General features: G+C 42.9%; 2 protein-coding genes across 16 annotated transcripts in view; both read right to left on the reverse strand.

Moving 5' to 3' along the window:
- Positions 1 to 294: 294 nt before the first annotated feature.
- MAGOH (mago homolog, exon junction complex subunit) lies at positions 295 to 6,935 on the reverse strand. The gene is made up of 5 exons (XM_058655366.1): positions 6,694 to 6,935; positions 5,490 to 5,548; positions 3,768 to 3,878; positions 2,949 to 3,031; positions 295 to 702 (listed from the first exon to the last, which is right to left on the reverse strand). Exons 1-5 carry the CDS (start codon positions 6,779 to 6,781, stop codon positions 603 to 605), a joined length of 441 nt encoding a protein of 146 aa, XP_058511349.1. The 5' UTR covers positions 6,782 to 6,935; the 3' UTR covers positions 295 to 602.
- A 4,894-nt stretch (positions 6,936 to 11,829) lies between these two features.
- Positions 11,830 to 16,411, reverse strand: part of LRP8 (LDL receptor related protein 8) — a 68,324-nt gene continuing 63,742 nt past the window's right edge. For all 15 annotated transcript variants that reach the window (XM_004588684.3, XM_004588683.2, XM_058655463.1 and 12 more), the window contains one exon: positions 11,830 to 15,323. In XM_004588684.3, the coding sequence (XP_004588741.2) occupies positions 15,285 to 15,323 (39 nt within the window). In that variant the 3' untranslated portion in view covers positions 11,830 to 15,284. The remainder of the gene's footprint in view (positions 15,324 to 16,411) is intronic.

Genomic DNA, 16,411 nt, shown 5'->3' on the forward strand with positions numbered 1-16,411 from the left:
CGTGTTTCTCTGCGTTCCTGTCTGGCTTATCCATCCCATGCTTCATTACTGAGTACTTTTTTTTTTTTAACCTGTCTTGACCAGGGTATACATGAGACTTTTAAAAACCAACTCCATTAAAATGATCAAATATCCAGTATTCAATTTCTTTAATGGTGATCACTTTACATTTTTTGAATCATGATCCAAATGGAGTTCAAACATTGTATTGACTAATATATTTCCCTCAATCTTTATAGGTTCCTAGTGTGTTTCCCTTGCAGTTTATATATTGAAGAAACCAGATTATTGGACTTGAAATTTTCTTTGGGTAGTGTTTATTTGAACTTTTTAAAAAAACTTGTTTTATACTCTTGTTTCCTATAAAATAGCTGTATCTAAAGTTGATTAGTTGTGTAATATTCCACATGAATGTTTTACAAAGTAGCTGAAAATAATTCGCATGATCCAGTTTTTGTAAGATAACAAAATTGTATTTTATCACATATTTATTAAAGACAGTAATCTAGCATTTATAAAAAAAATTGCCCTGATATATAGAAAAATCTCCTGATATGAATTAAAAATTACTCTGCCCCCTCATGTCCACACCAGTATTTGATCTAGATGGGTTTAATCTTGAAGTGTAATCCAATGAGACTAAAGACCAAGCACTTCAGATCCTGGACAAGATAATAAAATACTCGCAAGCCTTCTGGATCCCTAAAATATAACAGGAGGGAAAAAAGTTAAAAACTGAGCAAAAATCAGGCATCATTTACCACAAAATATCCCCAATTATTTATCAACATGTTCCTTGTAAAGATATTTTTACTTTGAACAATCTAATATATAAAGGAAAAAGCTATATATTAAATATTATGAGGTTATTTAAATATACTGTTTTTCTAAAAGTAGAAATGCTGACATCACATTAAATGAAAAAAATCCATGAGTAACAGTTCATTTCATTAAATTTTTTGTGCTTTAAGGAAAATGTATTAATATACTTAAAAAGAAACATTTCAAGGTACTAGCAATGGTTCCCTAAGCAATAAGATTACAGGCGATCTCTTTTTACATGACCTGGATTTTCTGCAGTGAACATGAGTTATCTTTAGAATTAGGAAAATAGTTCTTTTTTTTCCAAGGATTTATTGGAGCTGGAGTTGTTGTATAGCTGGTAAAGCTGCCATTGTAACATGGCATCCCGAATATAGATGCTGGTTCAAAACACAGCTCTTTTTTTTTTTCCTTAGAGGATTTAATTTTTTACCCAAGAGTCATAGTTACAGAGAGGGAGACCTTCCATTTGCTCACTCCCGAAATGCCACATGACCAGGCTGCGGCCAGGCAAAAGCAGGAGCCAGGACCTCACCTGGGTCTCTCTTATGGACACAGGGGCCCAAGCACTTGGGTCACCCTCTGTTGCCTTCCCAAGAGCAATAGCAGGGAGCTGGATTGTAAGTAGAGCAGCCTAGACTCAAAGTGGTGCTCCTATGGGATGCTGATACTGTAGGCGACACAGTGCATCCCTCAGCTGCTCTACTTCCGACCAAGCTCCCTGCTAATGCACCTGGGAAAGCAGCAGTAGATGGTCCTAATGCTTGGGTCCTGGCATCCACATGGGAGATGAAGCTCCTGGCTTCAGCCTGGTCAGCCCTAGACAATCCAAAACCAACAGATGGAAGATCTCTCTCCCCCTCTCTTTGTAATGTTGCCTTTCAAAAAAATAAAACAATTCAGCAAAATCTTACTTATTTGAGAGGCAGAGTATTGGAGGAGTGGAAGTAGAGTGAGCCACCATTTGCTGATTCCCCAAATACCAGAATCAGCTGGGGCTGGGTCAGGCCTAAGCTAGGAGCCAGGCACTCCATCCAAGGACTCAGGTAACTGCCTTCCAGGTGCATTAGCTGGAAGCTGAGTTGGAAGGAGAGTGACTAGGATTTGAGCCACACACTCTGATAGGGAATGCAGGCCTCCTCTAAGCAGTGGCTTAGCCTACTTCATAACATCCACCCAAGGAAATTTTTTAAGCAGTGTTAATCAAGACTATGAGGCTCAAAATTATTACAGCAATACTGGCTAACAATGAGACTATTTAAAAGAAGATGTTGTTCCAACATTTAGTCAAAGTGAGTCAGAACTAAACCAAAGCCCTCAAAACACGAGAGCCAAGAGGCTGCCACATTCTATGAGCACTTTGTATCATACATTCAGGTATCAATCACAGTTCACCCCAAAGAGAGAATGAATTTCCAATCTTACATTCTAAAATATTCAAGTTTCACACCAAAGTCAAATGTGCTAGTTTCAATAGCCAACATCAAAAAAGCTGTTCAGACAGTGGCTCTGCATCTTATCTCGAACATCTGTCTTGGCACACTTAACTTTCTTTGTATTATTCTGTATGTGGCACTGAGGAGCACTTAGTAGCAATTACCAAAGGGAACACCAAAAGTAACTATACTGAAACCTTTGACTATGGCCAGCCCTCCAAATTGTTGAGTTATGCATCCTTAAGCTCAATCAAGGCAAGGTTCAACCAACTAAGGAGTCAAATGGCGGCTAGGCCTATGATGGCTTGGGAAGGGTCATTATTTTCTAAACACACGGCATGATGACTATTTATATAGCATTAATATTGTTATGTATTGTAAGTAATCTAGGGATGACTGCAAGGACACAAGGGTGTATGCATAGGTTATATGAAAACACTGTGCCACCATATAAGGGATGTGCGCCCCTGAAGACTCGCGTCTGCAGGGGCATCCTGGGACCAATGCCCTGTGAATACCGTGGGATGACTAGTTTGGAATCTTTTCCTAAGGATCAGGACAAAGCTGCCCTCTTCTGTCCTGTTTTTATAACAGATCTTCCCATCATGGCCCGAAATCAGTTAAGGTTTTCTTATCCCTCCACCCTGCAGAGAACGGACTTGACTGAACATAAAGATCACGCACACTTACTTGGACTGATTGACATCAATAAGGGAACCAATTTTTGACGTTGTGAAAGAAATGTGTTCATCTCCAATGACGATTTCAAGTTCCTAGAAATATTTTTATAAAATCTAAGTCAAGCAGAATTGGATTGTCCATCAAGTATCAAATATCTGATAAGAATTTGGATGTGCCCAAGGAAGAGAAATAAAGCTAGTAAAGTTTGAAGTGAGAGACTGCAAGAACTGTAGAAGATCAAGTGTCAGTCTGGACTTTACTGTAACAGAGGAAACCCACCGTAGAGTTTAAATTAATAGAATATATAAGCAACTATACATTTTAAAGATGTTAATGGTTACAAGGTGAGGTCAAAAAGCAAAGCAAGCAAATCAGTTAGAATTCTGTTATAGGATGGTACAAAGTGGAAATATCCTCTGTGTTAACTTAGTAAAATAAGACAGGGCCTTTCAGTTTTCAGTTACTAAAATGGACTTTATGGATTGAAATATATAATTTTGTTGCTCTATGATCTTCCTCCCATTCAACTGTTGAAAAAAAGTATTTATTTTTGTATCCCATGAATGCTTTGTCCATAGCAGTGAGGCAGGCAGCAAAAACTGAGAGGAGTCACAGGAAGAATTTCAGGGCTGGCTCTGGTTGGCCAGGAACACTACTTGCTCTCTGCTCTTTTTCCATGGATGAAAGCTCTCTTGGTCTGAGGTGCTGACGTAAGGCTCTCAGGAACTCCCACAGGTGCACAGAGCTGGATTCGCTGTCACATGCAGAACAGCCAACCTCATCTTGTTTGTAAGTTCTACATTAAACATCGTTATTTTAAAAACTCACCTGTCGGCCCACTCGATCAGGAGGAGGCCACAAAGCATCGTCCTCTTTGGTAATTTCACTGTCATCAATTATTCTCTTCAGTTCCTCCATCACACTTTTATGTACATAAGCCTGAAAGTGAGTTAAAAGCAGAATTCAGACTGCATTCCCAAGTAGCACTCCGATTCACAGTGACCAAAGATGAACATGAATACCTACTTGTGTTACGTGGGAAGACGTGCTCGGCTTCCGTATGCTCAGAAGAGGGACAGGCCAGAAATACCCATTGCCTGCTCATCACCTCCTCATGCAGTTGTGACCGACTCCTGGCCTATCTGTTTACAAGGATCATCTCTGCCCGCATCTGAACCCACGACAAGGTCTGGTCTGTGCCTATCACCTGTTGTGCTCTGAATCCCCTCCAAATCCCATGCTGAAACATTACCCTCAAAGCAACAGGATTAAGAGGCAGGGCCTTTAGGAGGTGATCAGGCTATCATGACAGAGCATTGTGAATGAGTACCAGATAAAAGAACTCAAGGAAAACAGCTGGTGCCTTTCCAGTCCTGACACAGGAGGGCACAGTGACAAGGTGCCAACGTGGAAGCACCCTCACCAGCTACTGAACCTATCAGCACCTTGGTCTTGGATCCCAGCCCCCAAAAGCTGACAAAGAAGCTTGTATTGTTCATACATTATATAATCTCAGACATCTTATGACAGCAGCACAACACAGACTAAGAGACCCCATATTCTGAAATTGTTACCGAGCAACATGCTTCCAAGGAGCTGAGGCATGTGATGCTGAGTATAAATAACCATAAAAATCATCTGTTAATTAGGTAGGATGAAAACACCTTGACTGCTAAGACATTTTCAGATGTGACAGAGCAGCTTTCATGATGCCTTAATGGCGTGTGCGGCAGAAATCAGAGCAGACGGATTTCATTCATCTACTGAGGTCTGGGTTCCTGCTGTACTTCTCATTAGCAGGGGTGACTCTGACCAAGTACTGAACTTAATATCCGGTCTTCATTTTCTTATTGTAAAGGGGATAATGTACTTCCTATCACAGAGGCTTACAATTAAGGTTCAATAAGATTATATGTGTAGGGCCCAGCGTCGTGGCCTAGTGGCTAAAGTCCTTGCTTTGAACATGCCGGGATCCTATATGGGCGTCAGTTCTAATCCTGGCAGCTCCACTTCCCATCCAGCTCCCTGCCTGTGGCCTGGGAAAGCAGTCGAGGACGGCCCAAAGCCTTGGGACCCTGCACCTGTGTGGGAGATATAGGAGAAGTTCCTGACTCCCGGCTTCGGATCGGCGCAGCACTGGCCGTTGCTCAGTTGGGGAGTGAATCATTGTACAGAAGATCTTCCTCTCTGTCTCTCCTCCTCTCTGTATATCTGACTTTGTAATGAAAATAAAATAAATCTTTAAAAAAAAATTATATGTGTAAATAAAATATCTACTGTCGTGCATGGCATCTAGTACGCATTTGATGTTAAACATTTTCCCTTTCAAACGTAAATTAAGTGATTCTATACTGACTGCTATGTGCCAGAGATTAAACCAAACACTTACTTTGAATGGTTATCTGTACCATATTTAGCATTAAAAAAAAAAGAGAGAGAGAGAGAGAAATAATCTTGAAGTATCTAAAACACACTTTCCTACTTTGCTACTCTTTGTTTCATCTAGCACTCCCAGAAAGAATAGAAACAACATAAGCAAATGGTTCATACCTCTTTTCTGATCATGACATCGTTTTTGTAATTACTGTTGTTGGCATATCTTAATTTCCCTGTGTGGGGGGAAAAATTAAATGTACAATAAACATACAAGCATCATTAACGTATCAATACTAACAGTTATCGCTTAAAACATTTCCTAATTTTCTCTATAATGTTTAACAGAGTTCCTATTTATACCACAGGTGTTGCTAATAATAATACTACTCAGTTCTTCACTTCAGGGTAGTAAACAGCCTGAAAATCAGCAATGTAGCTGACGCTGAACTACAGTTCTTGCAAAAGGTAGCTCAGATGTGGTGAAAGGACAGACAGGCTCTTTTAGGAGTCTGCTAAACCAGCAGAATACAAAATGGTGATGAACAAATGAGCATTCTGAAAACCGCAGGATGCTGTTTACACACATGATCCCGTGATTGTGTGACACTCTGACCTGTCCCTGTGATGGAAAAGCTGGGCTTCCGTCACTGAACACGTTAGGAACTCAAAGCCCTATGTGCAGAGCCAACAGGCTAGTTGGACAGAGAACAGGAAAGAAAAGTCACGGATTTTTCTCTTGCAGAAGACATACAAATAAAAAGAGAACACTTATTCCACCAGTTTTTACGTTGTTTTTCTACATTGTTTTCTGGTCACATAATGGAAAAGGCAGTGTTGTAACAGATCTGTTTGATTAGTTACTCTAACACTTTAATATGCGAGACCAGGACTAAGTAGTGGCGTAGCAAACCAATCCTCTGCCTGCAAGCGCCAGCATCCCTATGGGCGCTGGTTCGTGTTCCGACTGTCCCACTTCCCATCCCTGCCTGTCTGGGAAAGCAGTAGAGGATGACCCGGCCCCGTTTTCCGACCCTCCGCGTCCCTACACCACTTTACAGGCTGTTTTGTCACTCCTGACAACAGTGCCCCCCCATCCTATCAGGATTAGCCTGTCGAGCCACCGCGCCGGCACCTCGACACTTTATCCTCTGACCACTCATCTGGAATCATCTTTTATGTGTACGATCCATCTCCCAGCACTAACACGCGAGTTCCAGCACAGGGGACACTGATCTATCTTGGTTGCTGCTTCCCCCACGTGGGCGTTCAATAAATAGTTGCTGAATTTAAGCATTCTGGTTTAACAGGGAAAAAAATCACTCCACCGAAGTCCCTACGGCCGCTGCACTCTGCCCCCCGGCCTAGGCCCAATGCTTACCATCGGGTCGGAACTCAAACTCCAGGAATTCATGGCCGAACTTGCCCTTGTGGCCCACGTAGTAGCGCAGGTAAAAGTCACTCTCCATGGCTCGCAGAAATCGGTCACCAACCAACTTCTGCAGCTAACCTCACCACCACACTCGGCATCCAGCGATGAAGTAATGTCGGCGCGCGGAAGTGACGCAAAGACAGCGCCTTAGCTTGAAGCCTGAGGCGTGGACACAGCTGCCACGCCCCCTTTCCGGAGGCGGAGCAGAAGGCCACGCCCCTCCTTCTGGAACCCGGCGGAGGGTGAGGTTTGCCGGCCGGTGTGCGTTCTGGTTGAGGCGAGAGGTTGAGGCTGCGTGCGGAGATGTGGGCTCCGACCTACGGCCGAAAACCCCCGAGCCCTGCGTCCAATCTGTGAAAACGACCCACTTTCGCCCGCCTTCGCGGCGGCGTGCGGTCGGCCGATGTAGGACGATGGTCATCCGGGACACCTTCCTCCTCCCGCCGAACCCACCGCGGGGACTGCCCAGGCCCACACTGCGACCCTCAGCCCTTTCTCCCTCTGACTTTGTCGTTTGTTCCTGGAGGTGTGGGTGCTGTGAGCAGAAGGTGACACAGCCATTCCCGACCGTGCCAGAATCACATGATCGTGGAACCTCTAAAAAAATGACTGATGCCCAGGCTCCACTCCGCAAAAATGGAAACTTCTTAAGGTGTACCTTAGTGGTGGCCCTTCGGTTTTTTGGTAAAGAAGTTCTCAGGTGAGTGTGGGCTAGGGAGCACTGCTCTGACTTCAGCGCAAAGTGGAAGACTTACTGGCTGTGGAAGAAACGTTTCACTTGAGTGGGCCAAGGCCATGTAAAACTCTCTTGTAGGCCTGTTTGAGGCCCTTAAGGTCCACTCCGTCAGGGAGAGGATGGTTCTAGACTGCTGGGATGGCCTCACCCCTGGTGCCGGGCTGCAACAATCACCGTGTGCTGTGCTGCGAATCCGGACCCGAGTCCCCGATTCCCATACCCCCCACCCCGAACAGTTGTTTTCTCTCTGAAAAAGCACTGCAAGCAGCGAGTCGTGTGGGGCTGGGGGTGAGGAGTCCCCAGTGATGTGGGTAAGACAGTTTCTAATGTGATAGTGATTTGCTAAGTAGATGAACTGATTGCAATTTTTTTTTTTGAGATTTATCTTTATTGCAAAGTCATATATACAGAGAGGAGAGACAGGAAGGTCTTGCGTCCGGTGGTTCACTCCCCAAGCAACCACAATGGCCGGTGCTGCACCAAACCAAAGCCAGTGTCCCGGAGCCTCTTCCAGGTCTCCCATGTAGGTGCAGGGCTGCTAGGCCTTAGACCATCCTCTACTGCTTTCCCAGACTACAAGCAGGCAGCTGTATGGGAAACGGGACCCAGTACCCATATGGGATCCCTTCGCTTGCAAGGCAAGGACTTAAGCTGCTAGGCTACCACGCTGGGCCCCTGATTGCAATTTCTTTCAATGGTTACAAAACCATTGGCATTTTTATTATGGAAAATTGGATAAGAATAATAGGGTTTTTATTTCTAAAAGACAGAGGGGGACCAATCACCACACAGGAAGTCACTAGGCTGAGCCATTGACTCATGCTTATTCTCTGAATCACCCCAATAATATTGAGGTAGTTGTAGTTCAGTCCTGTGTGTACTCGAGGGGTGTCAGGAATCACAAGGTTAAGGTGATGAGAAACTGAAGGGACACTTACTGCAATCTGTTAAGCCATGCAGGTTTGTTTTGAGTAGTATGAGAGACATGGCATAGCTGAGTCCTGTATGTGTGTCTGCAGCGCTTCAATTCTGACTAGTTTATGGAGCATCCACCATATCAGTCAGCCTTTTGTGACTGTCATGAAATCCCTGAGGTAACTAATTTTATAAAGAGAACAGGCTTATTTAGCTCACAGTTTTCAAAGTTCACAACTTTGTCAAGTGGGCTTGGCAAAGACCCAAGCATTTCTAACAACCCTCACAGGGGAACCCAAGTGTCACACAAGGACTCCTTACCAGGCTAGCTGGACTAATGTTCCACCACCTGCCAACAGTGTACCACCCTGGGGACCAAGCCTTGAACACTTAAACTTTTGAGGGGCATTCGATTTCCAAGCTAATTTCTAAATCACAGCATTTACCTGTGACAGGGATACATTGGTGAGCAAGACAAGTATGAATACAGTTTTTAGGGAAAGCAAGTCAACAGTTGCCAAGCATTTGCAATGTAGAGATGCAGGTTATCAACAGGGGAAGACCAGGCTTGGAGGTATATGGTGGTTCCCACTCAAAGCTAGGGCCTCGGGGAAGCCTTCCACAGGACACATTTCAGATTGAAATCACTCAGAACTGAGTGATAACATGCTGAGTGGTGATGTTTGATAAGGGGCAGAAGAATGGGCAAAGCCAAGACTATTGAATTTTTTATAAAGGTTTAAGAACTGGCATTGTGGAATGGCTTATTTAGCTTCCACCTGTGGCACTAACATCCCCTATGGGTGCCAGCTTGAGTCTCTACTGCTCTACTTCTGATCCCACTCTTTGCTAATGTGCCTAGGAAACACTGGAAGAGTGCCCAAATACTTGTGCCCCTGCACCTACATAGGAGACCTGGAAGAGGCCAGCTAACAGACCAGCCCAGCCCTGATGTTTGTGGCCATTTGGGGGCAGGAACCAGTGGATAGAAGATCTTTGTCTCTCCCTCTCTGGAACTTAAAAAAATTTTTTTTAAAGGTTTATTTCTTTTTATTGGAAAATCAGATTTTTACAGAAAAGGCGAGACAGAGAAACGTCTTCTGTTGGTTCACTCCCTGAGTGGAGCTGATCAGGAGCCAGGAGCTTCTTCTGGGTCTCCCATACAGGTGCAGGGTCCCAAGGCTTTGGGCTGTCCTCAACTGCTTTCCCAGGCCACAAACATGGAGCTGGAAGGGAAGTGGAGCAGCCAGGGTATGAACTGGCATCCATGTGGGATCCCGGTGCATGGAGGGCAAGGACTTTAGCTGCTAGGCTACTGTTCCAGGGCAAGAACTTTAAAAATAATAATAAAAAAATTAGTTAAAAGTAAAAGATCTAATTTATTCAAAAGGCAGAATGTCAGAGGGAGAGAAGTATCTTTCATCATTTATTGGTTCACTCCCCAAATGGCTATGACACCCAGAAGCCAGGAACTCTGAGCCTCCCACGTGGATTGCAGAGGCCCAAGGATTCAGGGCATTTTATCTCTGCTTTCGCAGGTGCATTAGCAGGGAGCTGGATCTGAAAAGGAGTAGCCAGGACTCAAACCAGCACTCTGAAAGGTCACTTTGACAACAGTATTGTAGGTTACAACAGGATTAGAAGTATGAAGTCTTACATATCTTCTAATTTGATTTCTGCACAAACTCTTTGAAAAAATCATGTATGAAAATCTGATAAATATTAGCATAATCCATAATGGTGACCTGCACTCAAATAAAACAACAGAGATAGAAAAGTGGATGAATTTAAGATGGAACACGCTAACTTAAGGGATAGCCAAAGGTACCAAGAAGTGGCCAGAGGTGGGAGGAGCAGGGAAGCCAGGGATATGGCTTCAGGAAAGCCAGAATAAGAGCATTAGAAGAGAGGAGTGGCCAACAAATGCCTGCTCCAGGCAGAAGAAAATAAGGACTGGAAGTGTTTACAAGATTGATAATCAAGGAGAACCTGCGTGGCCTTGGTAAAAGCAGTCTGGGTGGCATGGGAGTGGCTTGGCAAGGCACAGGCATCGAAGCAAGCAGGCAGAAACTACTGTGGAAGCAGAGTTGAGCTGGCTAGCTCAGCCTAAAAGAATATGGAAGGCATTGTGAGGACTAAAAGACCACCAGAGTGAGCCAAACAGTAGCAGAGCACAATCAAAGCAGAGAATGTTATATGTACAGTTGTTCTTTGAGGGCCTGTGACTTTGGGTAGTTGCTTCCCCCATGTCCTCATCTATAATATGTGAGTAGATAGCATTTGTTTCTCAGGATTGTTGACAAAACATGAGCTAAACTATGTAAAACACCTGGCACATACTAGGGATTCAATCAGAGTTCATCCTTGAAGCATCACAATGAAACAAGACTTAAGATTAAAAAAATGAATTTAATCTCTCTCTAAAAACAGTGCATGGATCTTACAAATGTCCACATTTGGTTTTCAGTCCACCAAGATGTCAGTGCAGCTAGTAGGATGCAGTATCCCACTGCCGGGCCCTTTGTTTCTGGAAGGGAAGCCAGACTGCAAAGGGCACCGAGTATAGACGTTAACAGAACTGGGAACAATGAGACAAAAGAACAGAAATGCTTAGCATGACCCAACATTTTCACATGCCTGACTGTTAACATCAAATACGGTAACGTGGGGGATGGGAGGAGACAAACAAGGAAAACTCCTTTGGGTACAATGTGTGACAGTGAAGTTTGCAAAGCAGTAATGGTACTCCCCAAATTAACAATAGCTCTTATGGAACAAAAACAGTATTTTAAAAGTACACGGTTTGTACAGGTATTTGTTTAATCCCCCCTTTCTTTTGTAAAAAAAAGTATCAAAACCTGTCTTTAAATATATATATGTATGTATACAGGTGGTTTTCTTAAAATTACTTTTTTACAACACAAAATGTTTTCAAATGCAGAGGGTATCTGCTCATTCTTGGCCGTGTACATAGTGCACAACCTGAATGAACAGAGCTTCCTGATTTTTTAAAATATCAACTGAAATTTTGAAGCTGTAATCCCCACACCTTCTAAATTCTCCATGTCCTGAAAAACCCCCATACCCTACAAATACAGTGTTAGAAGATTCTGATACTCTACCTTCATGCGTTTATGGGAAAGGAAATGACTTACTCTGGAACTCTGAAATGCTACCTCATTTATGTTCTATGAAATGATGAGTGTGCAGCTGGAGTCTGGGAGTGGCTGGGGAGACTCATCCCCGGGATCCTCTGCCCAGTCCCAACAGTGTTTGACAGGACACTGAAGGGCTGTCTTCTCCTGGTCTTCCAAATTGCCATTTTTCTTTCTCAGAGTTGAGAAAACCTAAGAGACTCTTGACTCCGTGGCCTACTTCTGTGAAAATCCCATTACTTAGTTTTCATTGATCATATCACAAATCCTCAAGTCCACTATCTGAAGAGCAGTCAGCAGTTCCCTTTGGCCGCTGGAAAGCTTGAGGCTCAGTCATGTCCTGCCTGCAAAGTGCTGGGGGTGCATTTCGGCAGATTTTCAATGATGCATTGTTTCTTGCATACAGTAAACAACCAAGAAAAGTTTGCTTAATTGAACTGTAACTTAAATATAAGTATTTTATAAAGTGCTTACGTTGAACCTGTCTTTCCGTCTAGCCTCATGTCTTGCTAAGTCCCCTTTCATTCCAGTGAATTATGTGTAGTTCCTTAATGTCCCAATGCTGTTCCGTGCCTGTTTCCTTGGCCTGAAGCAGCCTTTTTAGTGTTTAAGACTTCTTGTGGGTCGCTTCTCCTGTGATAACGTCCTGCCTTATCTTCTGAGGTAGGGCAGGCTTTGTCCCCTCACTGCATGCTGAGTAGAATCTCTTCCTTATTTCCATGTCTTCCTCTGCTGCTCTGTAAAGATAGGGGCTGTCTAAGCAACTGTTACATCTGCAGTGCCTGGCATGCCATTGGCACCTGGAGTCTGCTGCTAGAGAAAAAATATACTGCAATCACATAGAAACAACTGGCAGGATCAAGAGGACTTATTGCCATAAATTGAGTCCCAATTATTTTTTTTCCCCCAGTTGAGGGTACAGGCTATTTCCATCTGTTTCTATAAATAATCATGCTATCAAGAGTCAATAAAGTTTTCATTTTCTCTATTTCCACAAGGCCATTCCTGCTGGTGCTTTATAAGTCTTCTGGAAAGGAGGGGCCACAGGAAGGATAGCAGGTCTGATACAATGTTCAGGCAGCACAAAGTCACATCCTGGAAAAGCAAAGGGATTGGGACCTTTCTCTGCGATGTCGCTGGGTATATTTTCTGTTTATTGCCTCTAAGCTCCCTTCTAGCCCCATAGTCCAATGCCTTCTCGATCTCTTAGTGGCTGTAGGTGCACAGGAGGAACAGGCAACAACTGTAACCACCTCAAAGTAAGGCTTCAAAACTCCCATAAGTTGGGAGGGATGTCCGATTCCTTTCATTTACTGCTGTCCAACTTGTATTTCACCGTTTTCTTAAAGGTCACTCCTAGCTGCCTCTTTCAGACTGTTGCTGGAGCATAGTCAGGATATCTCTCAGAAAGCTGATCATTTCACCAGCATTTTTAGACCTCAGGTTCTGTGTCCAGGTCCTATTCATATATTTTGTGAAGGCCAGAATCTGAATAAAAGTTTAGAAGCTATGCATTAGCTATTGTTATCATTTATTTCCCTAGAAAATTCGTTGTCTTTGAAGGCAGATTCTATAAAAAGCCTTTTGTTTGGTGTCCATGCCAATGTTTTTCACTTTCATCATTTTTCTTCTGTGAAAAATTAACTTTATTTTCCATTCTTGGAAGAATAGTAGTGGTTAAGCTCCATAGGAGTTGACCCCTGTTCTCAGCATTCTGTTTGCTATTAGTCATTTTAGCTCAACTATGTTGACCCTCAGTGTTTCCGGAATATCAACATAGGAATATCATGCTTCCTTATGCAAAACAGTGCCCAAGTTCCAGAACTCAGTTGTTTTCTGAAAGGGTAGGAGACCATGAATGAGGCAGAGGAAGGTCCCAGGAAAAGATGACAGAACTTTGCAACAGCTGCCTGAAAATTCAAAGCGTAGCATGCTCATGAGACATCCAAGCTTCACTGAGGATCAGAGTGGAGAGGTAATTGATTAAGAGGGTCAAGTTCCAGGTGTTCTAAGGTTAGATGCATGTCCTCCACTCCTTGTGAAGTGAAAACACTTCCATGTTGCACCTGGTCCCTGGTTGTCTTGTGGGAGCAAAGCGGCAGAACAGCAGAGTCAAGAAAAGACCACACTATCAATAAGAAAGCCAGATAGGATTTACATTCCTCTGGAGATTGTAGGGTTATGTTTCCAATGGTATATCTCACACAGAAAACAGCTCTCTACCTCTCCTAAGGCTCAGGAAAAGCAAAGATGTCCATATGTAAAAATGCTTACATATACCCAAAGTTTTTCCTTTTATTTACAAAGTAGTAAACCAAATTCCTGTGTGAACACATACATCCAATATGCTATAACACTGTGCCATTGTCCACCCCTCAGTACGGCTTTAAGTTTGACCGCTTTTTCTGACTTAAACCAAAAATTCATTACATCGTATGAACATGTAAAGGTAAGAAATCTGCTTATTACTTCAGAACATCTTCCTCACTTAAAGAAAACAGTAAAGGGAATGCAGAAATGGTGGTGTAATTAAACCTATTCCACCATCTCTATCCTCATCTGCAGCATGTCTCAGAGGTTCACTGCCTGAGCCAGTTTGTATAGGAAACTTGGGCTGTTCTGGAAACATCTCCATTTAGTTCTTTATGAATGATATCCTTCAAATTCAACCCTAACATACTGAAGGAAATTGATGTTACTCAAAGAGCTAAATTTAAATACGAGGAGCAGCTGAGGCTTAGGCCTGTTCTTCCTGGAGCTCCTGAAAGCTTCTGGCACTGGGCAGAGCCTGTACACTGACGTTCATCACGGACCGGAAAGTCCAGGCAAGAGCTACAGCAGCCACGGGCGAGTGGAACGGCTTTCCTCACTTATGAGGGTCTCAGAAATTAGTCAGGGGTGAAAAGATCTGCTTTTTGTGCCATATGTTTGCACAAACCATGGCATTTATTTTATGAGCCAAACTTCCAAAGGCTTCTCTGAAAACCTCAGATACCTTGTGTGGACTCTTTTTAAAATAAACGGGTCTTTCTGTATTTGAACAACTGGTGTGCCTCTTCTCTACATAGTTGTCTCTCACACACATAACGCACATTAGCACATGTACACGGACACATACACACACACACACACACACACAAATCTGTGTGGTGGGCCAGTCATACCAAAAATAAATACTCTTGCTTCTCTAAATTATTTAGAGAACTAATCTTATTTTTAAAAATATGTTAATAAATAATCTAAAAGGGGGGAATTGAAGTATTTTTTTCTTTTTCTACTTATGTTGATAAATAGCCACAAAGCATAATTTTATTTACAAAAAAACCAAAATCCCTAAACCTAACCCCCCCCCCCAAAGTCAAACATCCTCTGTAAATATAGTTTTTAGTTGATGAGTTAGGTTCTGTCCCCTGGGCGCTTGTTTGGTTATGTACAACATGTTAGTCACTCAGCAGTAGCCAGTCCATGAATTCCTCATGGGTAGTGCAACCAGTTAAAAAGTGTATAAAACATTATACATATAAAAACTCTCACATCCTTTGGATGTTTGCAGTTCATCATAACTTTGTGGTTACCTTTCCACGACATAAATTAAAAAAAAAAAATGACACACACCCACACACACATACACACACACACCCATATACAGAAACCCATCCACCCTGTGCCACACCATCCATTGAGTATAGTGCATGGGACTGAAGTCCATGAGGCACGAAGGGCTGGTCCCATCCTCAAGGTAGTCCATCATCTTCAATGCTTAATGCCACTCGCTGGGGAGAGAGACCAAAGAAATCATTATTAGACATGCAAGAGCTCCTGTTTATCATCAGCAAAGTATTAGACATACTACTGCTCAACAGATATTGGCTCACATCATCTTCAAACTGTTCCATAGACAAAAGTTGTCTTTTTTATTTTATAGATGAGAAAACTGAGACTCAATGAACTTAAGTAATACTTGTCCTGGATCCTAGAAAGTGGCTGAACTAAAATTTGGTGTGAATCCAGAGCTGTAGCTTTCTTTGTTATTTTTTTCTGTCCCACTTTGTCAAGGAGAAATCTAAACATTCTCAATCCTCCCTTCGACGACTTTGGAGTTGATCAGCCTGAGAGGGTTGGCTTGGGCAAGGGTTAAACCTCAGCAAGATAACCACAATGAGCAGGCTGACATGCTGTACCCTCCCTACTGATGACACAGAATTGGAAAGCCATGCAGGTCAAATTTAATCCCTCTCCCCCACACCTCTTCTCTGCCACAAATGACTTACCACTAGGTAGTGGACATCCTAACCTGAGCCAGTCTATTTCCTTTTGGACAGTGGGTTTAAATGTCCTATGTTGAAATGAAATGTTTCTATCTTTTGATGTTTCCTGAATCTCATTAGAATCAGAGTTCTCTGCACAGGACAGCCCTGGAGATTTACAGATAGTGGTTGAATTCCTTTCCCTTCATTTGGGGTCGTTTCTTCCTCCAGAACTCAAATACAGCTTTCTCTAGATTATCCTAATATAAGAACCTTCTTCTACCACTCATCCATTCTTTCCTTTGGACATAACTTCATTTCAGCATCCTTCTTGTGGTTATATAAAACTGGGCTAGTCATTTCACCTCTCTGATCCTTAGTTTCATCATCTGTCAAATGGGAATAGCACTAGGACTTACCTCATAGGATTGCTGGGGAATCAAATGAGATAAGGCACATGGAGTATTTAATGTAGTACCTGACATATATGTGGTTCATATTATTCTGCCTCAACCTACCTAGTATAAAATGGAACCAGGCAAATATGCTTCATCTCTGTGGTGTCTACATATGATAAAAAGTGACTCCACTGCCACTCAAATCATCTTTTCATT

Source organism: Ochotona princeps, chromosome 2 (assembly GCF_030435755.1).
Source record: "Ochotona princeps isolate mOchPri1 chromosome 2, mOchPri1.hap1, whole genome shotgun sequence".
Lineage (NCBI taxonomy): Eukaryota > Metazoa > Chordata > Mammalia > Lagomorpha > Ochotonidae > Ochotona > Ochotona princeps.

Excerpts from the sequence above, each read along its gene's own strand:
- MAGOH (XM_058655366.1), bottom strand. The coding sequence starts at position 6,781 with ATGGAGAGTGACTTTTACCTGCGCTACTACGTGGGCCACAAGGGCAAG. Across the intron at positions 5,549-6,693 it reads GTTTGAGTTCCGACCCGATG|GGAAATTAAGATATGCCAAC; the intron begins GTAAGCATTGGG and ends CCCCCCACACAG. Across the intron at positions 703-2,948 it reads ATTGATGTCAATCAGTCCAA|GGATCCAGAAGGCTTGCGAG; the intron begins GTAAGTGTGCGT and ends GTTATATTTTAG.